General features: G+C 35.1%; 4 protein-coding genes across 6 annotated transcripts; 1 reads left to right on the top strand and 3 right to left on the bottom strand.

Annotated features, from left to right (window-relative positions):
- Positions 1-1,904: 1,904 nt before the first annotated feature.
- On the bottom strand, positions 1,905-5,766 carry LOC18048483 (ankyrin repeat and zinc finger domain-containing protein 1). 2 transcript variants are annotated; one of them, XM_006445164.2, is made up of 7 exons: positions 5,208-5,766; positions 4,514-4,965; positions 4,251-4,365; positions 3,440-4,108; positions 3,153-3,233; positions 2,618-2,719; positions 1,905-2,402 (listed from the first exon to the last, which is right to left on the bottom strand). In XM_006445164.2, the coding sequence occupies exons 1-7, from the start codon at positions 5,523-5,525 to the stop codon at positions 2,130-2,132; spliced, it is 2,010 nt and encodes a 669-aa protein (XP_006445227.1). In that variant the 5' UTR covers positions 5,526-5,766; the 3' UTR covers positions 1,905-2,129. The 2 variants fall into 2 exon arrangements, with proteins under 2 accessions (XP_006445227.1, XP_024044547.1); XM_024188779.1 differs by having other exon boundaries at positions 2,392-2,479.
- Positions 5,767-8,397: 2,631 nt separating this feature from the next.
- Positions 8,398-10,062, bottom strand: LOC18048482 (fasciclin-like arabinogalactan protein 10). Its single transcript, XM_006445163.2, has one exon. The coding sequence runs from the start codon at positions 9,970-9,972 to the stop codon at positions 8,716-8,718; it is 1,257 nt and encodes a 418-aa protein (XP_006445226.1). The 5' UTR covers positions 9,973-10,062; the 3' UTR covers positions 8,398-8,715.
- Positions 10,063-11,885: 1,823 nt separating this feature from the next.
- Positions 11,886-14,800, top strand: LOC18048481 (growth-regulating factor 12). Its single transcript, XM_024187602.1, has 2 exons — positions 11,886-12,386; positions 14,225-14,800. Exons 1-2 carry the CDS (start codon positions 12,154-12,156, stop codon positions 14,502-14,504), a joined length of 513 nt encoding a protein of 170 aa, XP_024043370.1. The 5' UTR covers positions 11,886-12,153; the 3' UTR covers positions 14,505-14,800.
- Positions 14,801-14,950: 150 nt separating this feature from the next.
- On the bottom strand, positions 14,951-17,452 carry LOC18048480 (serine/threonine-protein kinase Aurora-3). Of its 2 annotated transcripts, XM_006445161.2 has the most exons (6): positions 17,270-17,452; positions 16,931-17,173; positions 16,750-16,845; positions 15,509-15,723; positions 15,347-15,419; positions 14,951-15,241 (listed from the first exon to the last, which is right to left on the bottom strand). In XM_006445161.2, the coding sequence occupies exons 1-6, from the start codon at positions 17,393-17,395 to the stop codon at positions 15,140-15,142; spliced, it is 855 nt and encodes a 284-aa protein (XP_006445224.1). In that variant the 5' UTR covers positions 17,396-17,452; the 3' UTR covers positions 14,951-15,139. The 2 variants fall into 2 exon arrangements, with proteins under 2 accessions (XP_006445224.1, XP_024044084.1); XM_024188316.1 differs by lacking the exon at positions 16,750-16,845.
- Positions 17,453-18,366: the final 914 nt, after the last annotated feature.

Genomic DNA, 18,366 nt, shown 5'->3' with positions numbered 1-18,366 from the left:
AATCGAAATGAATTGTTACAGATTATTAAAATGATATAAATTAATTATTTTCATTATTATTATTATTATTATTATTATTATTATTATTCAAAATAAGTATTGTTAAAATAGTAACAATAGTAATTAATTAATAATAATTTTATTAGTGTTAAAAAAATATTATTATTTGTTATGAAATAATTATAATTTATGTGGATGTTCATCAAAGCATTCTTTTATCTCCTCACAAGCAATTTTTCATCTCTTATAACTCACATTATCTCCTTAATTTAAGGATTGTTGTCTCTCATAATTATGATGTATTACTTACTACTTTATGGTTGTATCACTATAAAAGGAGATTTTTACTCCTTATTTGTATACACTTGGAAGTGTGAATAACAAACAAGAGATTGAATAAAATTTCTCTCTACACACAATATGTCTCTTATTTGCTTTCTTTCTTTCTCTTGCTATATGGTTGTTGTTGTTGTTGTTGTTGTTGTTCTTCTTCTTCTTCTTCTTCTTCTTCTTCTTCTTCTTCTTCTTCTTCTTCTTCTTCTTGTTGTTGTTCTTAACAACAATTATAAGAATGAGAATGATAACAATAACAATAATATAATAATATTTTAATTAAGGATAAAAGTGAAAATTTAAAATTTAGGTTAAGTTGGGTAAAATGGAAAGTTCAATTGATGGAAACTTGATTCCCTTATCCTCAACTCCATAAAGAATCAAACTTCCATTCTTTAATCCAAAAACATATGGACCCCATTTGTTTCATTCTATTTTTCTTTTTATGTTAACAAGTAAACACCATGATTATTCTCATTATGGATTTTGATTTTTCAATAATAAGTAGAGGTGGGGAGATTTACCTTCATTTCCCACCCCACTAAAAATTTTACCTTCATTTCCTACCCCATCTTCATTTACTTATTTTACAGTATATATAGATAAATGATTTCAGTGAATTACAAATTAAGGACTTAAATAAAATTATTATTATATTATAAAATATTTAAATTATTTAAAAAATACAAAAGGTTGAAACAATATCTTGAAATGATATTAGAACTAAAAATGTTTAAAAAGAACAGTACCTTAAAAGAGAAAAGAAAACATAACAATATTCTAAAATTGAATAAGTATTATAATGTAGAGTTTTCTTTTAGTTATAACTTATTTATATTAGATAAACATAAAATTAAAGTTTATTAGCCAACATTGTAATTGATAAAACAAAAATTATTGAAAAAAAAATTCATATATAATGGGGATTTGGGTGGTGGTGGGATGAGAAATACAGAACAAAACCCTACCTCGTTAAGATTTTAAGAATTATTTTTCTCCATGCTCCACCCCTTTCCCAAAATTAATTTAAAATTCACCCAATTTAGGGTGAGATCCATGAGCTCCAAACCCGTAAAGAATTTTGCCATACTTGATAATAATTAAAATCTATAAAGCATTCTGACGCTTGATTTTAATTCCTCAATTCCATAAGTATATATACCTTATCCCCAATCCCATAAGTAAACACCCCATTAATAGAGATTGCATGCCGTTACAGAAAGACCTGAAACGCGTGGAAAGTAATGGGGATTGCATGCGGTTAAAGGAAGACCTGAGACGCGTGGAAAGTCTGTGCCTCCAAACGAAGAAATGGAAAATCACGCAAACGATTTGTGGATGGATTTCATGTTCAATCTTCATTCGCGGTTCGCCCCCTCAATTTTCATGATCAGAAATTGGATCTGTTTTCATCTCCTATATATATATATTTTCTTTAGCTTAATGTGGTTCAGCTCATCGGTAGGCTAAAGTGTTTTGTTCTTTGGCCTTGGCAATACTAGAACGGTGTCACGAAATTTCAATAGCTCATGATTATTGCTTGCCAGAGTATCTACTCCAAAATTCTCTTCTTTTAAGATCTGAACATAAATAACAATTTATTTTCTCTAATAATATTGGCTCGTTCGCCCCTTCTCTGCCCCTTGCAGCAATCAAGGCATCATATAAATAGAATTTATTTCTTGAATTCTGTATGGTATCAGTTTTAACAAATTGTAAAATTGACTATACCAATCAATGCCAATGAGACTCGAACAATGAGAAAGGTGATAACATTAACAGAGGTACCTTAAATGTTATCCATCTTCGAGGACCTCTCGGTGCACATGCATACATGATGTGCTGCAGTATTTGTAATTATACCTGTGAAAAGGCACTTTGCCGGCCAATGATGCACCGCAACATGAGCAGTTAATATCAGTTGCTAAGCCAGTTTTGGGCTGTAAAGTACTAGGTGCAACGCTAGTGCTACTGCCTTGAGCATTAAGGGCTAGAGCTGCAGCCATTCTCCTCTCAGCAGCAGCTGCTCTTTTCTCCCTTTCAGCAGCTTGTGATCTCTTCAGCTCCTCCTAGTAAGGTGAAAAAGAAACCATTTTACAATTCATGAAGCGATGAACAAGTAAAATGGCATAGAAAGAGAGGCAATCTGAAAGCCAAATCAACAAAAAATGCTAGATGAAAGAACAAAATAGTCAAATTTAAAATTGATATGCTAATGAAAAATCTCAAAATCATGTGAAATAATGTCCATCATATAATCATTTGTAGAAAATTCTAATCTAACCTCTTTGGAGATGTGCAATCCACGAAGTTGGGCCTCTCCCTTAAGAACGGAGGATGGTGTCAATTGGTTATCTGCAACTGCAGCATTTTCAGCAGCCTGGGCCTGTGTATTCAGATAACTAGTTCAAATCAAACTGCCGAGGTCACCAGATCAATAAATGGGAAACAGAAACCATGCTATGAGCACAATGAACAGTAGCAATGACAATGTTAATTTTTTATCTGACAAAACCAAAAAGTGCACATTCAAAGTCCAACTTATGCACAAAATATCTGATACTAACTTTCCACCCAACCCCTCCCCTTGAACCCTTCTGCCCTTTTTCCTTTGAAAACAATTATTAAAAATTGGAAAAGGGAAAAGAGAATATAAGATGAATAGATTGACCTTATCAATTAATATTTAATAACCCCACACTACTGCATCAGTTTTTGAAAATCCAGTCAACAGAAAGAAGCATAAACATTAAGGGATGAAAAATATCTTCCCTGGCATCTTTTAAGAAATATCAGGACCATGACAGAATGATGCTCACCTGTGCTGCCCTCTTTTCTCTTGCTTTACGCAATTTCTTCAATTCTTTTGCTCTTGCTTTCCGCTTGGCATCCTTCTCTGCCTGAACATCCACAAAGAAAAGTAAATCATCCGTAATCATTGACAGTCTGCTTCTCTCTTGTTTTATCAATAATCTCAATTATTCATTATACAATAATTTATTAGAGGATAACCAATTTTATCAATAATCTCAATTATTCATTTTACAATAATTTATTAGAAGACAATCAAAATAATCTGCCCACCATAAGGAAAATCAATAAACACCTGTTTAGCAGCTTGGGATTCCTCCATTTCTTTTGTCAATGCACTAGGTACTTTAGCAGCGTGCCAATCCCATTTATCAGGGTTTGAGGCCATGAACCGTCTAAAAGTATTCCTAACCTCCTTCTCACTAGCCAGCATATACGGAGTGCGCCCATTTTCATCCTTGATGCAAGGATCGAGACCCTGTTCTAGGAGTTCCAAAACTTTCTGAGCAATGCTAGACTGAGCTGCTTCATGGAGAGATGTTGTTATGCCTGTAACTTCACTTTCACTCTCACTTGACAAACACTGTTCAGAATATTGTTTGCAACTTGAAGAAGCTTCAAATGTTTCCTTGAGATCCAATTTATCAGCTAAGTCTTCTTTACTAGAGCCTGGGTCACAATTGCTAATGGAGTTTATTCTCGAGCTCTCACAAGTTTCCAACGAAATATCCTTCTCATCTACTTCATAGGCAACCTGTGTCAGTTGCCTGTATACACGTTGGGTTTCCTTGAGTGTAGGCCTCCGAACAGCCAGCGGAATATTTTGAATGGTACAACACTGATGACTAAAATACGATTTATCCCCATTGAAAAGCAGTTGACGATTAGTTGAAGGGGCATAAATGAAAACACAAATCGAAGCATCAAAATAAGGCTTCCAAGAAGCAAGAAGTTCTTGTAAATCCTAGAATGTTTGTGAGACAATAATTAGTCCACTTTCCAGGAATAAGAAACAATATGTTTCCTCATATTGCTCCATTTGGATATAGTAAAGAAATATACATACAAGTGAATAAAACAAACTCAAAAGATACAGTACTTCATACCTTCTTTAAGGCAAGTTCATTATACCGTCGAAGAGCAGCTCCGGCAGAATTCGCAGCCTTGCCACTTGCATCTTTTGATGACTGTTTTTTACCAGCCTTGGCCCTCACCACATATCTACAAGACAGATAAATCATTTAATTACAATTAAAGCAAAAATAATTAAGCATATCTCATAACTAGGTTTGGATCAATGTTCTTCAGTCCCATTTTCTAACTTGTGGAAATAAAATGCTCAAACAGCAGTAGACAAAAATGTACTGACCTGTGAAATGTTTTGCGAGCCACAACCAAGTTACCATCAAACACAGAGCCAGCAAAGTGGCCACCACTTGCAAGCAACACAACCCTGAGATGAGTACCATCCCTAGGCTCACAAGTCAAACTTTTCAATCTCTCAATCACTTCACTCACACTCAAGCACCCCTCGTCGTTGACAGAAAATGATTTATCATCCTCATAGGAAACACTTTCAGACTCATTCAACATAAGACACTTCCAAAATGAAACTCTCTCCCCTGACTGAAGGCGGATAAACAACTTCGTCCTAACACTCGGAACTGACTCCCCACGTGGATCATGGCGGCAGGATAACTTATCAGCTTCATCTTCTGAGCCAGATATACTCGATACATCATAGTCTTTAAGAGAATCAGATGTCAATTCCTCAAAATCTTCCTCCTTCACAATGTCCTTACCAGCAATGGTTAGCTTCACCTATTATCAGAAAACAATCTAGTAAACACACCACGACTATAGAAGGAAACAACAATTGATGACCATTTAATAATGGAAGAAAAAGATCAATGTGGCACACGTAATAGTTGTAGTTTACAACTATCGAAAACAATTGACATAATAAACGGTGAACATAGGATTATAAGAGGCAGTTTACAAAAGGAGGGAAAAAAAATAGCAATTTTGTTTCAAAGATTCATAAGAGGCAGATGTTTTATTACATTGAAACGATGAACATCGGATTTGAAGTGCGAGCGCTGGTCCTGAAGAGACTCGAACTCGGTTTTACAAGTATTACAGGTCCACCTAGTTAGAGCGACGCTGTTTATGGAGCGGTTATCTTCTTCCTCGCAATCATGGATCACTTTTAGAGTTTCTGCGGCGGGGCGGGAATCATTATCAGACATTGATGTTGCCAAAGGAGATAGTAAGCGACAAGAATCGAAGAAATTCGAGGGAAGGTCGAAGACTGAACGGTGTCGTTTCTCTTGTGGAACGGTCGTTGCAGTGGTGCTGCTGCGAGGCGGCTCGGTCGCCATGGTCGCTCGATTCAGTTCTCAGCAACGGCTCGCGATTCTTTATTGTTCAACTTCCTGGTGACAAAGGGGGATTTTTCCTTCTCATCCGTGGGGTAAATTTGCAGTCATAGAAGTACGAAACTGCCTGAGATTTGGGACTTTGGAAATACGTAAAGACGTCGCCGTTTCAAGGCGTTAACCTCCAACCGCCGCTTTATCCTTTGTAGCAGCCCCCCACACTCGATAATATCGTGTTACGTGTTTGAATATTATTAGATAAAAATAAGATTAAATCTTTAACGTGGTATAAATATACGCACACAGATTATAAAAATTTAAACACTACTCAACTTAATTTCAACACTAGATTCAATCTCCACAAATCTCTATGTAGAATTTGTACAGTAATTAATGGATTGGGAAAGTTCTGAGTATAAAAATTTATTATTCACGCGTAGAAATTTACACAAATGCAATTATCGTATTGATATGTCCGCGTATATTTGAATTAACTGAGTATTTATTTTATTTAATTAATCATCCGAATCTTAAGAAATGAATAGATTAAGAATAGTAATTAAGTTTTACCCACCCTTTAATCAGAATTTTTTATTTTAGTTTTTTACTCAATTAATCATTGTTTGAAAAAGAAAAAAAAAAAAAGACTTTGATGATAATGTCTTTGGATCCGCATTCAAAATTATTATTTTTATTTTGAAAATCATAATATCCGTTAACTTATCATTACAAAACCACATATACTTTAATTGAGTTGGTAAAAAATAAATAAGACTAAGGGACTGTTTGTTTTTTATTTAATGACCAATTAAGTTATTAAATCTATTTATTTTTAATTTAATAAAAATTTTCAGTTATTAATCTAATTTTTTTATCCTTTTGTTTTATAAAAAAGTCTAAATAATATCATTAAAATATATTCTCTAAACTATCCTTATTTAATTAATTAATTTTCATCCTTACCCAAATAAAATTCAATAATTAGCATTATTACCCATTTTATTAGCTTGTGATAATGCAATTGTAGCCTATTATTATTTTTATCTTTTTTTTCTTCACACTAGCATTATTTATCTTTATAATTCTTTTATAAATATTTTTCATATAAGAGCGTCATAAACTACAATAAAATTTTTTAACATATATTAATTTAAAATATAAAGGATTATATTCAATTGAATATTATTTATGTTATGATAATATATTATCTTATTTGAGTTATTTGATATGTTTATTATTTGTTTAACAGTTATAACTTGTAAAGGTATGAATACAAAAATACAACTTAATATTTACTTTTTGCAATTCTACACAAAAAAATAAATTCGCAACTAATTAAAATCTTTTAGATTTCAGAAAAAAGGCCACCTATGGTTTATAAAATATCTATAGTGTATTTATTAAGTATTTCTAATGTACTTAAACCTCAAAAAAGAAAAATTACAGACATCTTTGCAATTGTATTCAAATTAAGGCAAAACTACTTTGCAACAGGGGTGTGGTACCGTTTTTTGCCGTTTTTAAGGTCAACTATAATGGAGTCCTATAATTTGTTATAAAAATAAAAATAAAATATTTTTTTTAAAATTTTTACATATTAGTCCCACACCTATAAAATTTCAGTTGCATTAATGCTTATGGAAGCCACGATTTTCAGGACAAAATTTTAATTAAATTTATTTAAGTGTGCAATTAAATTTACTCCTTTTATATTAGGACAAAAACTCAACCAAAAATACAAACTCATTGCTCAAACAAAAAAAAATGATTTTACAAATTCATAAACTAACACTTTATTATTATTAGTAAATTAAAATATTTTAACTACATAATTAAATAATTTAGTATGTTAATTAAATATTATGTTATAAAAAATAATAAACATTACCTACATAGAATATCAAATTAAATTTATTTTCGTATTTTGTGTATTTCATCTATTTGACACATAAAATCTCTTGTTTGAAAAAAAAAAAAAAGATATGGAGTTTGAACCCTGCTCACATGGGTGAAAGGAAATTGATTACTGTGTTAAATTAAAAAAAAATCATATTTATATTTATCATCAACTGTGGTTAGTAAATAATTTACATAGTTTAACTATGTAATAAATAAGTTAATATATTAATTAATAAGTAAATTTATTAATTTAAATAGATATTAATAAATGTAAGAACAAGTCATTGAATTGAAAACCTAATTCAATAGAGTAAAAATAAATAAAATATTGTGGACTTATATGTCATAATTATAAAATTTTTTATTTTTCTTATTTTGCATTAATAACAAGAGCTTTTAATATTAATAGCCCAATAACCACATCTAACCATTATACAAACTCTCAATAGGCGGATCTGAAAAAGACAAAAGAATGAGGTACCAAACCCCATGGGTATAGTAGCTGGACCCTTCAAATTATTGAGATAAGTCATCAACACTGATTCAACAATTGCACACAATCTTTTACAAACTAGAAATAAATGAATTAATTGAATAAAATATCACGTAACTCACTTTCACCTAATTATTTTTATAATTTCTTTTTACATTTTTAACCAATCTAGTCAAACCACAAAAATGTTTGATTGTGGCTGTAGTATTATCATTCATAAGTTATTTCAACATAAATGCAAATCTCCCCCAAGTAACATAATTAAGTAACAAATTGGAAGCGAAATTAATTTGTTTTTTAAATTTGTTGTTCGATGGGAATCATTGTCATTCGCCGGACAGAAACAAATCAAGGTTTCCTGGGAACATGTATCGGTCCATCGATGACAACACTAAAAATACCATACTTTGTAATTGTGGTCCCAATGTATTAATTAAAACCTACAGAGCCGTCCATCGCTTTCGCCACGTGAGCTTCTCACCATCCAACGCAATAACCAATAAAATAACAAATTAAAATAATAGAATGCGTTACACCTTGAAAACCAAACAACACTAACAAAAACAAAAAAAGTAAAAATAGAAATTAAAAAAATAAAAAAAAACTGCAACAAACATCAACAATCGACAAACCCCACTGTTCTCACTCTCACTCACTCGTCACTCTCCATTGCTGCTAAAAATGCGCACCGTCTCATCCCATAAATTAAAATCCCAAATAAATTAAAAATAAACCTCTCTAATCTCTAATAACAACAAAAGGAGAAAAAAAAAAAAATTAACAGACTTGCGTAATTACCAATCAGGACAAGAGAAACGAACAAACGACCGTAACGAGTACAGCGAACAATGCTGGAGCATTCACGTGAAAAGCAGCATTGTCGGTGGTGCTATTCTCCACTGAGCCCGGCGCGTCAGCTGGCGCTCCCCCAGGCGTCTCCGTCAGCGGAGCCGGAGGTGAGGCAGCCGAAGGTGATGGCGCCTCGACGGTCACTGGAGCAGGACCGGGAGAAGCAACGGTTGGAGCGGGAGACGGAGCAGCCACCGGCTCACCCGCTGGAGCTGGAGAGGGCGCCTTTCCGAACAACTCAGTTGGCAAAAGCACATTGTCAACAGTGAAAATGGCCAACGGCGTTGAGTCAAGCACCGTGTCGGCGAGTCTCGACGAGTCGACTCCTGTGTGAAGAGTGACCGAGTCACCGGCTGTCGTCACAGTCAGATCGAACTTTCCTGCACCGTTAGTGGCCAATGTGGAGATCGAGCCTTTAGTAGTCTTCAATGTCCCCACTGGATTGTAGCCGTTAGCTGCATGATACTGTAAGAGGGAGACCACCTCGGCATTTGTGAGCTTGGTCAGATCAGGAACGCCAGCTGCCTTAAAAGCCTCATCGGACGGCGCAAAAACAGTCAATCCTTTAGAAATCGCAGACTCAAAAGTTTTAATCACACCACTGGAGACAAGCAAGCTGGCAAAGGTCTTGCACCCAGCTTTCTCAAGCAACGCCGTAATGTTAACGTCGGCCGATGGAGCGGGAGCCGTTAAGATTCCGGGCGCAATAATCGGACTACTGATCTCAAGGACAGAGACATTGTAAGGAATCTGCTTAACGGATTTGGTGTAAGTGGAGTCGAGCTTAGAGCCAGAAGCAGCCGAGCCGAAGCCGACTTTGCCACCTTGGAGATCGGTAATATTCACGAAACCTAAGTTGCCAGGGGCATTTCCGGTGGTTTGGTAAAGAGTGGTACTGAGAGTGGTGCCTTTGGAAATTTGATGGAGCTTTTGTGGGTCGTAGTAGTCAAGCAAAACGAGGAGGCTAAGTGCGCTTTTGATAACGGAGAGGGGGTGTTTGGCTGTGAGATCAGACATAGCTCCGTTGGGGAGGACAAGGACGGTGATTGTTTGGCGACTGTTGATTTCATCGGCTAGTTTTGTTTGGGTAAGATAGCTGTTAAACTGGGAGTATTCTGGAAAGTCTTTGAGAATGTCGGTGATGTTGTGGGCTGATGAAATGGTAATTGCGAGTAAAGAGAGAGTGAGGAAGAGAAAGACGGTGCTCATTGTGGATGATGCTATCAATTTCGAATTTGGAAGACAAGCAGTGATTGATTGGTTATCAGAGAGCAGGAGTAATAATATGGTGGAAGAGGAAAGGATTGGGAGTTGGGATTTAACGAGAGTTAGGGGTTAAATTTTAACTATGGTTAAGGACTGGGGTCCATTGGGACTTGGGGCCATGTGACGTGAGGAGGCAGGTATGCTTTGATCACAGCTGGAAATGTGGTAGCAGAATCATATGCTACGGCTATTTGGTTCTCTTCTTTTGGTTAAATGACAGGAATGACCTTCTTTCGCTTTTGTGTTGGTGAATTATCACTCAGTTGCGTCGGGGGTAACGGCTATAAAGTATAAACCATGGTTAGAATTTGGAAAGTCGAATTCCGTTGTCCCATCACCTATGAGGCGACTCCAACGGAAAGGAAGGTCAACGACTCCTATGTAAATGTGACGATAGGTGCTTCCCTTCGTTTGTTGATATGGGACTGGACCATCAGGTACCCTAATCTTCACCTTAATCAGTAGTTTTGATTTTGAATAATTAGAATACACACTGAATTTTGGAACACGCAATTTCATTAAAGCTACTTTTCTGTGTGAGTTCTAATTTGTATGTAATGGACTAATGGGGGGGAATTTTGAGTCGGTGACTGACTGGGCATAAATGATAAATCTGCCACTGAATTGGCTTTTTATTGATATTGTGGAATATGGATAAGGTTCAAGAAACCAGCTGCTACAACTTTCCACGTAAGTTTTCCACTCATAAAATTGCTGGGCAATTGGCCAATTGTAATGTTGAGCTTGTTGTGACAATGCTATAGGGCCGCTGGCCTTAGCCAGTCCCAGTTTGCTGTTTTTAGTAGTTATGGTAATAATATTTGATAACTATATTGTAACTAGCATGCTTTTCGAAGTTGTAAGTGGAGCCTTAGAATCCGTGCACACAAGTATTGCTGTAATTTGTTTTGAGTTGGTCAATTTTAATCCAATTTTCATAGCACAAATATCGTTGGATGGACGTTGAGCTTCATTTGGTAAAAGTAGTAATTTCGGAATCTGCTTCATGAACAAGTTTATACTCTTTGACCAAGCCCAAGGGCAGGAGTTTAAAGATGTTAACCCATTTTGGTACAAAACGTTTTAAGGAGGGGTACCGAGCAACAATTTTAATACAGTTTTGTCCTGAGATTGGAGGTTCATTATTTTTTATCTTTGAAAGTGGATCTGGTGCGAGCTCATAATGTCTGCAACATTGTATCACCAAACAGTCATTCACCATATATATTTATATCAGGGATGGAAACTAAATATTAGATGCCACGTGACTCTCTACACTCTTCCATCATTTGAAAATGGTCCACATTTTGGTGCTCGCGGCCCTGGAATTATGGCTTACGACCACAAGAAAATTGGGGAAATAAAAATTAGATGACGTGCGAACAGATTGATGTTTGCTCCGCAAATTTGTGCTGGGCTTACGGGATTCTAATCTCAGCCCATAGGAGAGCGGATTAGTATACGACTAAATACACCCCAGTGATTCGAATTTTATAAGTGTTTTTAATACATACTAACTAGAGCTGGCAGATGCAGGTGGCGTGATATCTCATGCTTGCAAACCAATGACGGACAAGCAATCTGACAAGGCGCGTGGAACGCATCGCAAATGAAACGTAGACGCTCTAGAATTGGATAGTGAGAGACACGCGAGTGAAACCCACTTCTTCGCTGTGAGGACTACAAAGGCTAGTGCTGTCGGAAAAATTCTGACAACCGCTATTTTTCAGTTGCGAGCAGCCAACAGTACTCGCTTCCCTCTCTGAAGTCTCAAAACAGCAACGCGGCATGTCAAACGAGGTTACTTATGCTTATAAAACTTAATTTCATTAAAAAAAAAAAGAATCTACTGCTTCTCTGAACTAATTAATTAAACGTTCTCTGCGGTGTGTTTTATAAATTCTCTCTCAAGACTCATCTTATTTGCATTGTTTTAGCAAGCAATGTTGTTTATTGCTTGTGCTTCAAGCTTAACACTTTTTAACTCTCGAAAATAAATAGCCGTTGGTGAAGCTCTTATGACAGTGGAGCCCCTGATGTCTCCTTCATCCATTTTGTGGTGAAGGTGGTGGTGCGACCCACAAGAGAAAGGAGGAGGAGCAGACGGTGGCGGCGGCGGTGGTGATGGAAGGGAGAAAAAAGAAAACAGTGAAGGATGGATCAGCGTCAATCAAATGCGAAAACCCAATGCTAACGCCTGCTCAGTTTTCCGAGTTTCAAAGACAAGTTCTTATTTTTGAGCATATGAAAGCTGGGCTTCCTGTTCCTTGTCATGTTTTGATGCCCATGTGGAGGGAAGTTGCTAGCTCTTTTGGGTCTGATCCCAGTAGTGTTTATAATCTATATCCCAGCCGTAAGTATTTTACTCTTCTGATTTTCTTTAAAGATGGTTCATTCGACATGAAGAATACAAACGGGATGCGTTTAGCCTAATATGATCAATTTTGTTGACGAACATTGATATGCAATTTGATTTTTCTATGATAATTTCAGGTCTCTTATTATTATTAGCTAGGTTATGTTAATAGCCAAACTACGTGTTTGCACATTGGTTCTATGAAATAAGTTGGATGATATGATGAACTTCAAAATGGGGTATATTTCCCAGTTATAATATGTTTAGAGTTGTGGACACACATTTTGGGATAGTTAATGTGACGAGAAAAACATAGGTAGGACAGGTTTAATGGGACCATCTGATAGAACATGCTACATATTTTAAATTTTTTCTCACAATTATTATATAAGTGAACACAAATGTGGTTAGATTCTACAGATAATTAGACATACGGTTGACAAGATAAATGTATTTCCACCGATGACTTCCTATTTGTCATATATATATATATATATAATCTGTTTGTAGTAAGAACATCTCTAAAGTGAAAATGTCAATAAAATATTAAAAAATATATTTATTGGAGATCGTAATTTTTGTCTATCAGTATATTAAAATTTATGTTTTTTTATTTTATTAACACTTATTTTAACAAAACGAGAATGTATTTATTAGAGAATGATTATATATTGCTCTGTCTTTGAATTTAATTTTTGTATATTTGCTTCAAGTTTCAATTGCAGGCCTTGGTTGGGAAAGTTGGTCGAAAAGTTGATCATAGGATCGTGATGGATCTAGAACCGGGGAGGTGCAGAAGAACTAATGGAAATAAATGGAGATGCAGGAAGAATTCAGTTCCTGATCAGAAGTATGTTGATGCTTCTCAGATTGCAAATCTTTTAGGTACAAATTCACCCAATGATTCTCAGAATTTGAAAGCCATCATTACTAACCTCCACACACATCATTACTAACACCCCCCATAGTGATAACAACATTACAACAATGATGGTGTTGACTGCATAAATGCTACTGCTGACACCAATCCCATCCCCTCATGCAACCGCATGATTCTTTCCATCCCCAGCAGTGGCCCCAGCGTCACCACTAGTAACACCCTCACCACCACCTCCAACATCAACAGGAAGAACAATGTGAGCAGGACCATCAGATGCAGCAAAAGTGGAAACAATGCATCTGCAGGATTTGGCTTCTCTCCGAAAAGTGTTGAAGTTATATTTTTAGGACTGAACCCTTGACATTTTGGATGTTCTTCTTGCACTTATATTAATGGAATGATTAATTACAAATAATTCTTGGGGAACTATAAATTTGCTTATGGTATTCCATCACTGATTCTTGATAAATTCTTGTGTAGATTACCCTGACACTTTGGATTCTAGCATTAGGGATAATATTACAATTGTTCATTTTGTAATTTCTAGCTGAATTTCAGATCAAATTATTCATTCCCTTGCTTTATATAAATCCTTCTTATCTGTTATTTTTTTGCAACAAGAAGGAAGATGTGAAGATGATTGCAATTTGGAGCTTTATGGCTGTATGGGATTGCAATGTCTGTAGGCTTTTAAAGGTGTTAAGATGATTGGTTACTTCAGTAGGGCTGTTATGCACTTGATCTAATGCGTTGCAATGGTTTATCCATGTAGTCAGGGGAAAAGAATAGAACTTTGACATTACTTTGTGATTAGTTTGGTGGTTTTGAATTCCTAGTTTCTATTTTTTTTCTTGAATTTTTTGGTTAACATTTGGAGATTGGTTGTTGGATTATTCTGTTCCGTGCTTCAATTGTTGCAGATTTTTAAAATCCATTGCCTCTATAAATGTCAAATGAAGAACAGATGGGAAGAAGTGGCGGCACAGCCGAGATACCATTCCTAATCAGAAGTACTGTGAAATGCAAATGCATAGAGGTGCCAAAAAGCGTGTTGAACCTAAAAATCCAGTTCCAAATTTTTCCATTGACACTACCAGCAGTCCTTTTCTGCCTAGCACAATGATCACATCTGCCAATGCAGATTCTGCAACCTCAGACAGCATTCTCTGTATATCAGTCCCAAAAAGTCCTCAAGTTGCAACAAGAAGTCCTAGCAGCAGCAGATGCTACCATCAGTGACACTACCATCACATCCAACAAAGACAATCAATTTGAGGCTTTTGCAATAGCTATCAGAATTAAAGTGCTTTTCTTGAAGAAAACAACTATGTTTCTGGTGAACTAAGATATATACTTAACCATCTTTCTTGTGTGGCAATAGAAAACTGGTTGATGAACCTGTTAGAGGGACAGTTCTTATTATGCCTCTTTGATGGAATTGTGCAATAGAGGGGCTGTATGATATATAGAGGCTTTCTGTCAAGTTATAAATTAGACAACAAAACTGTTGTTTAAAACAATTGCAGAATCTGCCGCAACCTATTCAATCCTTTGACAGTGCACTGCAAGATGTAAAAAGGTTGGTTGATTTGAGAGCTTTCGATATTTAAGAACATTCATTTAGTCTCGGGCTGATTTTTGTAACAAAGTAACTACTTAAAAGGATGAAATCAATATCAAGATGCAGTATAATGAAATAAATTCAACGGCTTCAATGGCATGTAATAATAACATGTTGTGGTGTAGTTGGCTATCACATCAGTCTAACACACCGAAAGTCCGGATTTTACCCTTTTAAGCTTTATCCACAGGACACAGCCAAATCCTTCAGTATAAACAAGGAGGGTAGTATATTAAGTTCAGAATTTAAAATGCTATATATCGCAAGTACCCCTAGGGTTGGCATTCTTGATAATCCAAGGGTGCTCCATAATCTTCTGGAGAGAAAGCCTTTTGGAGGAGTCCTTCACTAGAAGCTGAAAAGTTTATGTTTGTATAGTCACAAATGTAATTAGAATCCATTCACTGCACAATTGATTTCTGCAAAAAGTTTAGGTTCGCATGGTAGAGGACAAACTTACCCGGCTTATGAGATGTTTGGCTTCAGCAGAGATACTGGGAGCAGAAGGAAAGCTCAAGTCAACTTTCATGATCCTGTGCAACACAACTTAATTCATGCTTAAAATCTAGTTCACAAAATACATGAATCATACTGATTAAGCACTCCAACAACCATCCCTCACCTTCTGAACGTGTCTTTTTGACTCTCTGCCTCAAATGGAGGAGCACCATAGAGGAACTCATAGCAAAGAATACCCAACGTCCAGTTATCTACAGCATAATCATGTTCTTTGTTTTCCACCATTTCAGGGGCCAAGTAATCTAATGTCCCACACATAGTATGTCTCTTGCTTCTTGACTGTACCGACCATCCAAAATCACCAATTTTCAATCGACCCTGCAATTATTACAACATTCAAACACAAATCCAAATACCTGCTCTAATTTATTCATGAATGTGATATATGTGAAGGCACAGCAAATCAACTAAACCATTTAGAAGCACATAGCATCTTATAATGGGGTGTGTGTGCTGAGTGCACATCCCCGTGCCGTCAAAGTTTTATGGATAAAGGAATCACGATAAAAGATTGGAGCTCTGTAGCTGCCAAAGGTCATAAAAACAAAAAGTTGAAATAATTGTGCTAAAACTACTACATGGAAATCCGTAAGTCATGCATATAATCATTGTGCTAAAACATGCAAACATTAAACAAAAGTAAGGACAATTGGTAAGAGTACATGTGTCCCAATGTTTTAAGTATAAACTTGCAAAACATGATTCAGTAACAAAATTTTGACATGATTATACGAACTTGAAGACATACTTTCTTTCTGATAAAAATTATTTGGCTGTTGTGTGTGCAGGAACCTCAGAAAATTAGAAGTAGCACATAACAAAAGCAAAGCCCCTCTACTATAGACTTCTGCCTAATAAAAAGAGACAATAGGCTTTGGGATGACTTTTTCCTGAAAAAATAATTGGCAACAATCTCATCAACTTGGATTAGCAGATTCACATGGCAATAAAACTACTACATGGAAATCCACTATTTTAAAAATGTCAAATTGGTCCAATCCAGGACAACACATGAACATAACATTCCTAAAAGAATGTATTTAAAGACATATGAGCTGGAATCCAGGAAGACTAGATCCCCTAAGAGTGTCTGATCTTGTAAAACAATTATGCAATTTGGAGATCCCAGCAAGGCTGACGGAGACATTGTTTGCTATGATGAGTCACATAAAGGTCCCAGTATGGAAATGTGTCTATAACTTCCCCACCAGGACCTACCCCCCAGCCTAGAGTCAGAACTTCAATTCCGGTCATATCAGTTTATGAAGTTTAAAATTCTCCTATGATAAAATAACAATAATTGGAATAATTTAGGAAAATTAACAAAAGGGTTACTGAGTATACCTCATGATCAAGCAACAGATTTTCAGGCTTAATATCTCTATGAATCACGTGATTCTCGTGACAGTAAGCCAACGCATTAGTAAGACTCGCAATGTACTGAAATTCACACAACGAAAATAAGCCATATTTTTAATTTATTTTAAAAAAACAGAAAACACAAACATGGTAAAAAAGTAATCACCGTGGCGGCTTGCTGTTCGGTAAAACGACGGTGCTTCCTGAGCTCCCTGTAAAGCTCACCGCGATGAGCGTACTCGAGAATCAAGAAAATACGTTCATCATCATGAAACCAACCGTAGAGACGCAGTATATTAGGGTGACGTAGACTCGATTGAATTTCCATTTCCCTCCTCAATTGATGTTGAATTTTGTACTTCTCAATTTGCTCCTTGAATATAATCTTCAATGCCACTGGATGTTTGCTCTACAACCAGCAACCCCCCCTCCCCCAAAAAAAATAAATAAATAAATAAATAAAAGATGACAGAAGGATTAGTTTGGCGAGAAAACGAAGTGAAACCTCGACTTCCCGGACGAGATAGACGCGGCCGAATTTGCCCTTGCCGAGAGGTCTCCCAATCTCGAAGTCTTGTAAGGACCATTCTCTCTTACGATTATCTTCTCGTTCTGCTGTTTTGGTATCCATTCGGGACACCTGCTTATTCCAGATCAGGTCACTTCTCAGTGGAAATTGAAATGGCTATGAGCGGAAAATGTTAGGTCCTTTTACGCAGATGACCAAATTTTGAATTTTCAGATAACAATCGAAAATATAACCAATTATTCACTTCTAAAGACTATGTTACCCTTACCGAGAAAGTGATCTCAAGATTCCATCTCCTTTTCACTCGAAATCACATTTAGAGTCAGTGTGATAATATTATAATTTTTAAATGGGTAAAAATTTATTTAGTCTTTATATTTTAAAGTTAGTGTCTGTTTAGTCATTATATTTTTATAAATACTTTAAATTATCATTACCATTAAATTATTGACACTCTTACCATTATCTTTTGTTTTTTTAACTTATTTTTATAATATTACTCTATCATAATAATTTTTTTAGACATTAATAAAAAGAAAAAAATACTAGTTTAACACCAAAAAATATATAAAATATTAATTTTTCTAAAAAAATTGATAATGTAATTTTTTACTATATTAATTTTTTAGACATAAGTGAGCCTCCACAAAAATTAATATATACTTTTTTTTTGAGTTTAATTTGATAATCTAATTTTTATGAATATAAAAAAAAATATTATTGTAAGAGTGTAATATTGTAAAAGCAACTTAAAAAGAATAAAAAATAATGACATGAGTGTCAATATTTAGCAACATGGACGTTTTGAGGTGTTTTAAAAAATATAAGGACTAAATGGATACTAACCTCATAATATAAGGACTAAAAAAATTTTTACCCTTTTAAAAATAATAATTATTAAATATATTGTAAAAATAATTAGTTGTGTAAAAAATTAGTTTAAATATTTAGTAAAATTTATTTATAAAGGTATTGTGAGTTTTAAAAATAGTTAAATGTGTTTGATACAACTTATTGTTAAACTATTTCATAATATAAATAACTGAATGAGACATAATTTTAAATAAAATATT

The sequence above is a fragment of the Citrus clementina genome, unplaced genomic scaffold (genome assembly GCF_000493195.1).
Source record: "Citrus clementina cultivar Clemenules unplaced genomic scaffold, Citrus_clementina_v1.0 scaffold_3, whole genome shotgun sequence".
Lineage (NCBI taxonomy): Eukaryota > Viridiplantae > Streptophyta > Magnoliopsida > Sapindales > Rutaceae > Citrus > Citrus x clementina.
Note: the sequence above shows the minus strand (reverse complement) of the source record. Positions and strands in the feature narration are given on the sequence as shown.

Bases quoted from the DNA above. Each gene is read 5' to 3' on its own strand.
- LOC18048483 (XM_006445164.2), bottom strand. From the start codon at position 5,525: ATGGCGACCGAGCCGCCTCGCAGCAGCACCACTGCAACGACCGTTCCA. The intron at 4,966-5,207 runs GTAATAAAACAT...TTCTGATAATAG, and splicing joins CCGATGTTCATCGTTTCAAT to GTGAAGCTAACCATTGCTGG. The intron at 4,366-4,513 runs GTCAGTACATTT...TCTGTCTTGTAG, and splicing joins GCTCGCAAAACATTTCACAG to ATATGTGGTGAGGGCCAAGG.
- LOC18048482 (XM_006445163.2), bottom strand. From the start codon at position 9,972: ATGAGCACCGTCTTTCTCTTCCTCACTCTCTCTTTACTCGCAATTACC.
- LOC18048481 (XM_024187602.1), top strand. From the start codon at position 12,154: ATGGAAGGGAGAAAAAAGAAAACAGTGAAGGATGGATCAGCGTCAATC. The intron at 12,387-14,224 runs GTATTTTACTCT...TGTCAAATGAAG, and splicing joins AATCTATATCCCAGCCGTAA to AACAGATGGGAAGAAGTGGC.
- LOC18048480 (XM_006445161.2), bottom strand. From the start codon at position 17,395: ATGGATACCAAAACAGCAGAACGAGAAGATAATCGTAAGAGAGAATGG. The intron at 16,846-16,930 runs GTGATTACTTTT...TGTGAATTTCAG, and splicing joins CCGAACAGCAAGCCGCCACG to TACATTGCGAGTCTTACTAA. The intron at 15,420-15,508 runs GTGAGGGATGGT...TGTGTTGCACAG, and splicing joins CAAAAAGACACGTTCAGAAG to GATCATGAAAGTTGACTTGA.